At 33.8% G+C, this 6,675-nt stretch overlaps 1 protein-coding gene across 1 annotated transcript; it reads right to left on the reverse strand.

Annotated features, from left to right (window-relative positions):
- Positions 1–2,911: 2,911 nt before the first annotated feature.
- On the reverse strand, positions 2,912–5,715 carry LOC113072979 (C3a anaphylatoxin chemotactic receptor-like). Its single transcript, XM_026245858.1, has 2 exons — positions 5,159–5,715; positions 2,912–4,341 (listed from the first exon to the last, which is right to left on the reverse strand). Exon 2 carries the CDS (start codon positions 4,324–4,326, stop codon positions 3,370–3,372), a length of 957 nt encoding a protein of 318 aa, XP_026101643.1. The 5' UTR covers positions 4,327–4,341; positions 5,159–5,715; the 3' UTR covers positions 2,912–3,369.
- Positions 5,716–6,675: the final 960 nt, after the last annotated feature.

Here is a 6,675-nt window from a genome sequence, read left to right on the forward strand (position 1 = left end):
TTCTAAATACAGTAGTTCTCCTTCTAAGATACAGTGATAAGAAACATCCGCTCTGGTTTTTGAAACCCCGCAATGTAATTTTAAACCATAAAAAAAGCAGCCCAGCAGGCTGGGTTAAACATAATAAAATAACTAGGGCCGGGACTTTAACGCGTTAATTGAGATTAATTAGTTACAGAAAAAAATTCCCGCATTTTTAAAAACTTATTTTTGCACCGCGGAACCTTTCTCACTGGATGAGTTTCGGCGGACCGATTATACTGGAGCACCAATTAGCGTTCGCACATCACCGCAGCACATGATCGAACCTCAAGTATCACCTCAACGCAAAACATATAGCAGCTAGCGTGGACTTTACACTTTATGTTGAACATTATTTTGTTGGTGCAACTGGCAGTTTATGTTGAACTCTTTATTGTTTTAGCCAAGGTTGTTGAGAGTTGGACTTAATATGTTATTTCCTCTAAAGCAACAGAGAGATGTTTTCTAATAGTCATGGTTTCCAATGTTCTCAATTTAATTGACAGTATTGTGTATTACTTAAAAAACACTTCACAGAAGGTTCCAGCACCTATAAGCTACCTGAATTTCTGAAATGTACTATTTCTAAATTGTTTCTAAATATGCTATTGCTACACTTAATGGCAAAAATTGCACTGGTCTGCTAGACTTGGTTGAACAAAAATAAACAATATTTTGTTGATTAAGCTTATGTATTCAGTCATTATTCAATGGTATACTATAAATCCATGTGAAAAAAAATTACTTCTCACTGTTCTCAGGTCACATATTTATATGCGATTAAAATGTGATTAATTTTGATTAATTAAATACAAAGCCTCTAATTAATTAGATTAATTTATTTAATCGAGTCCCGGCCCTAAAAATAACCAAAACAACCCAGCATTGGGTTCGTCCCTTTTTGACCCAGCACTGGGTTGCCAAAATAACTCAAATTGGGTTGTTTTCAACCCAGCAGTTTTGCAAATCCAACGGTTTATTAATACTCAGATCCAAATCTGAGCGATGTTGGAGAAGCTACTTTGAACCGGGCTACATGTAAGTCAGAATTTACAGTAGTGTCAAAGTAGATTTTTATAGAAGTGGCTAATAAAAAAGTAACTAAAATGGTTTTGTTCTTATGCAGCCTATTTAAAAAATACTAAATAATTTGCTGCTATATTCCATTATACAATTTTGTTTATTTCTATGAAACATTTCAAAAGATTAACCAGATATTTTTAATCAATGACTAACAGCACTTCCAGTTATTTAGTTATAAATGATATCAATATATAAATTATAAAATCTTAATATACAATTAATCAATATAAATACATTACACACTTCTAATCATTATTCTAATATTCTGATTTGCTGTAAAAATACTGTTGAAAACTTCATATTTTTGTGGAAATATTCAAAAAAAATTCAAAGTTTTTTTTTTTTTTTTAGCATGGATGCATGTTAACATTGATTAAAAAAATACAGACCTTTATAATCTCATTTAATATTCCATTTGAAACAAATATTCTTCAAAAAGCATTGATAATAATAACCATGTATTATCAATTGTGCATCAATAATAACATTTAAAATTAACAGTAAATCATCATATTAGAATGATTTGTGAAGATCATGTGACACTGAAGACTGGAGGAATGAAGAAAATCTCAGAAATAAATAACATTTTACTTTTTTTTTTTTTTTTTTTTGTATTCTGATAAAATAAATGAACCCTCATGACCAGAAGAGACTTGTTTCAAAAACCTTTAAAAAAATCTTTTTTATTCCAAACTTCTGGATAGTAATTTAGATTTCAAATTAATTAGCAAATGTTTAACGGTTCTTAAAAATGAAACATATTTGCTGAGATGAGATTCTCCAAAACCAATTGTATCATCATTATATAAAGTCTATGTGTGCACACAACAATAAATCCTCAATGTTTTCTCTCAGGTTACGTGAGGAGTGGGTCCAGAGGCTTCAGTTTCAGAACCAGCATGTGATCGAGAGCATGAGAGAGCAACAAATAAGAAGAGCTCAGAGGGTTCAAGAGATTTTGAGAGTTTAGACGCCTGAATGATTTTAAACCAAACATACTTCTTTAAAGCAATTTCTAAGAATGCCTGAAATTATATATCAGTATGATTCTTTAACTTACATGAGTTATGATTTATGCTTTTTCTGAGAAAGACAATATTCATAATTTGTCATGGTTTCTCACTTTCTGTTCAACTCTGTTTTACAAAATGTCCCTCTTTAAGAAAAACATAATAATTTGCTCTTTTGCCATCATATGAGGCATGTCATAAACCCTTTGCATCACATGGGTCAAACACGTGTAGGTTCTCAGTATTTTAAACTCATATTGTCCTTATCAAGCTCCATTAAAGGAATATGAATATACTGCTCACTATTTATACTACAAAAGACATGCAGAATTAATACTACACTGATCCAGAATCAGGTCACTTTTATGGAATTTTACAGAAAGTTTTATAAACAGAACATTTACACGTTTATTTTATTTGATAATGCATTTGGAATAGAGATCTTTCAGTCTGTCATCTGTCATTTATTTGACCAGTTTCTCCAGAATAAAAAAGGAAAAAGAGGAACTTCTTAAGTTTCTTAGCAGTTGCTGGTTTTAGTAATTGCAGGTAAATGTACATTTACATATACATTTACAGCAAAGTATTTGTAATCTTAAAATCTGTTATCTGTCATTTAATTTAACACGTCTCCTTGTCACTTTCCTGTCGTGATGAAAAGGAGGAAGTTGTTTTGTTGCAGCCTCCAAACGTGTCCTCATTTTCAATAAAACCAAAAAATCTAATTACAAATGAATTAAAGGTTCAGTGAACATTACAATAATGATAAAATTTTTTATTTTGCATTTTATATTTAAAACAATGTTTATACATCATGCACTTTTTTATTCTGAGTAATCAACTCCATAACACTAAAGTAGAAAAACACCAAAATGACTAAATCACTGAGATAAGGCAGAGTAAAATAAAACCTGTTTTTGTTATATTCACAATTACAAGCTTTAAATTACATTTTCTTCTTCATGAATTTAGCATAGAATTAATTAATCAAGCATCAGTATTCAATCACTGTGATGTTAAGCTTTGACGATAGTTCACAAATCACCAATCACTGAAAATACATCAACAATACAGAGAGAAACACACAGGAATAATGAATAAGAGTTGGATGACTTTCTGATTTCGAGTTGATGAATTTCAAAAAGAAATAATTAGAACAACATTATTAGAATAGTAATAAAAATAAATCAGAAACCTCTGTATAAATGAGCCGATATCTTCACTACACTGAGTGTGTGTGTTGAGGCTGTGTGGATCATGATGCTTGTGTTCCCTCCTCAGAGAAAACTCTTTCAAAAACGCGTCTTAGAGAAAGTTTAACATTGCTCTTAAAATCCTGCCCCAAGAAAACATACAGAATGGGGTTCAGACAGCTGTTGAAATACGCCAAAGAGAAGGTCAACGGATGCACTGCCGCAGCCACAGAGGAACTGGATTTCTCTCCATACATTATTAACAAAACTACTATGTGATACGGCAGCCAGCAAAGAAAAAAGGCCACGATTACAGCAGACATGATACGAAATGCTCGTCCAGAGTGAAAATGACTCCTGCCTAACTTGTGTGCGATGAATCCGTAACATGTTGTGATGCATATGAGAGGAACCAAAAAGCCAATCACAAATCTAATGATGCAAAAACTTCTATTCAACTGAAAATCGTCAGCAAAATCGCAGTCTGTTTTGTTATTTACTGTTATAGTCTTATTTAACATAAAAGGCACACAAAGAAGTGAAGGCAGAATCCAAGCCGATACACAGGTCAGTCGTGCGATGAACAAGCTGCGATGATTCTGAGCCCAAACCGGCGTGATCACCTGAGTAAACCGATCCAGACTAATCAAGCTCAGTGTGAAAACGCTGGCAAACATGTTGATGAGTATAATGAAAGGGATAATCTTGCACAGTACGGATGCGTAAGGCGAGGGATCAAGAGCGCTCCCATTCACGATGAAAAGAGTGGTAAGGCAGCACAAGAGGTCAGCAATCGCTAGATTGAGAAACCATACTGTATTAACAGTCCTCTTCATCTTCAATCCAGCGACATACACGACAAATGCATTGCCAGGAACACCGAGGATCAAGGTCAGGTAGAAGAAGACCAGAGAAATCTTGTTCATCAGCATTTCAAAACATTCCAGACAAAAAACTTCATCCAAGTTATTATTGTTATAATCAGTCTGGTTCATTTTGCTTGAGTTGCTGCTGTCCATAGTGCTCTGCTTGTCCTGTGAATATCATATATTATCAGTGTCAAACATTTAATCATTCAGTTAGCAGATTCTTTTATGCGAAGTGACTTATGAACAATGTTCCCTCTGAGCTGCACAGTCGCAACAGAAGAAATAATGTGACAGGCACAATAATATTTTGGGAAAGCCTTTTGAGAGAATTCTAGTGAATGTGAAATAATTGCAAATGGTAGCGGATGAAAGATAAGGTAGCAGTGTGCAAACTCTACTATACTTTTGTTTTAAATATTTATAAAAAATATTAGCTTTTTTATGAATTATAAGACTAATAAAAAGTTGATCTCAAAAAGATAATTCTGCTTCATTTTTAAAATATTAGCTATATATTAATTATATTACATTATATTATATTATTATAAAGTATTGAACTGTTCTATGTCAGGGTTTTTTTATTATAATGTTTTATTAGAATTTCTTGGTGACACAGCACTGTAAAAAATACTTTCTCAAATAATCTAAAATGAGAGAACTCTAAAAAGATTCAATCAAGTATAATAAACATTAAAGTTAAAAGTTACAGTTTATGTGTGTGTGCGCTGTACAGATATAAAGGTATAAAACATGTTTTTGCTCAGGCTGTCAAAATGTCTGACCAATAGAGAAAAGTTTTGCTCAACAAGAAAAAAAATTAAAATAGAAGGAACATTGCTTAAATGTATGGAAAATTAGCAATTTGACAAAGGCAACTATTCAATATTATTAAACAATGAAAATATTTTAAATAAATATTAATTTAAATTGAGTTTAACTTGAGTTTTTCAGATCAAATAATGCTTTACAAACTCGTACTCACCTCACCAGCTGATCTGTACTAACTAGTGATAACTTTCCACTGCTTACTACTTTAAGCAATTGTAAATTAAAAAAGCCTCAGATACTTTGATCTCCTGAGAAACAGACATACACAGACACCCTGCAGAGTGGAAGTGCAGGAAACGCATCTCTCATATATGCATTAGTTCTTCCTTCCCCTGCTCTGATTGGACAGCTGACCCAATACTTGTGATTGGCCGAACACTACAAGCACTCATCAGAAATGTAATGCCCTTTTCCATAATTGTGAGTTTCATCTTTCAGAATACATGTAAAACCGTTAATAATGTCCTTTTACCATCAGTTCAAGCCTAAAGAGTCAAGTCACCTTTATTTATTTAATCATTGAATTCAGAGATGTCGTATCTTTGCAATAATTTGTAATCAAGTCAACAGTATCGCTGTAAATGAAGTGACCCCAACTAAGCCAGAGGCGACAGCGGAAAGGAACCAAAACTCCATCGGTGACAGAATGGCGAAAAAAAACCTTGGGAGCAGGGCCGGCTCTAGGTTATTTGGTGCCCAAGGCGAGAGAGCCCCCACCCCGGAAAAAACAACTGCTTGTGCGCAGCTTTCATAATACAATACGTACATTTAATAAAAATTTTTTTTTTTATATAATTCTGCAATTTTGCGCCACATCCAGCAGATGGTGCCTCAGGTGGCTGCCTGTGTCGCCTGTCGGCAAAGCCGGCCCTGCTTGGGAGAAACCAGGCTCAGTTGGGGGGCAAGTTCTCCTCTGACCAGACGTAACCAGCAGTTCAATTCCCGTCTGCAGCAAAGTCAGATTGAGGAACAGAGTTGCGTGACAGACACAGTGACGCTCATATGTGTTTGCAGTACACAAACCACGGATGGTTAAGACAGCTGACTCCACTGTGTGACCCTATCAAATCAATGGATTTCCAGCACAAAAATCCCTTGCAGTATCTCTGCTGATAAATTCATTAAAAAAAATGTCTATCCACTCCATTTTGGCTTAGCTTTCAATTTTGTTACAGGAAAGGCTGTGCATGACCAGCAGTGCACTTGCTGCGTTCTGAAAAGTTTAAATGTTTCTAATTAAATTTTCTACCTGTTAGATTGTGTATAATTTACGTCTACACCTAGATAGCCTTAAACTTACCCTTTACAATAATTAATAAGAGAGATGTCATGACAAACGTTTATCGGTCATTTGAACATGACTGAATCCATTCAATGCGCTTATTTTCATTACGCAGAACTCTTTAAGTGAGTCTTTTTGTGAACGTCACTAAACAAATGTGTGTGTGCCACGCAAACCAGCAAAAGCAAAAGATAAATATGCAAATATGTAGGCCAAATAGAAAATGTATCTGTATGTAAGTTGATTAAATTAAATTAAAATTAAATTTAAAATTTAAATTTATGCATTTAGCAGACGCTTTTATCCAAAGCAACTTACAGTGCATTCAGGCTATCAACTTTTACATATCATGTGATTATTTTATGTATCATGTGATTATTGGCCTACTC

This window comes from Carassius auratus, unplaced genomic scaffold (genome assembly GCF_003368295.1).
Source record: "Carassius auratus strain Wakin unplaced genomic scaffold, ASM336829v1 scaf_tig00011176, whole genome shotgun sequence".
Classification (NCBI taxonomy): Eukaryota; Metazoa; Chordata; class Actinopteri; order Cypriniformes; family Cyprinidae; genus Carassius; species Carassius auratus.

What these genes read in the sequence shown, in the direction of transcription:
- LOC113072979 (XM_026245858.1), bottom strand. Translation starts at nt 4,326, where the DNA reads ATGGACAGCAGCAACTCAAGCAAAATGAACCAGACTGATTATAACAAT.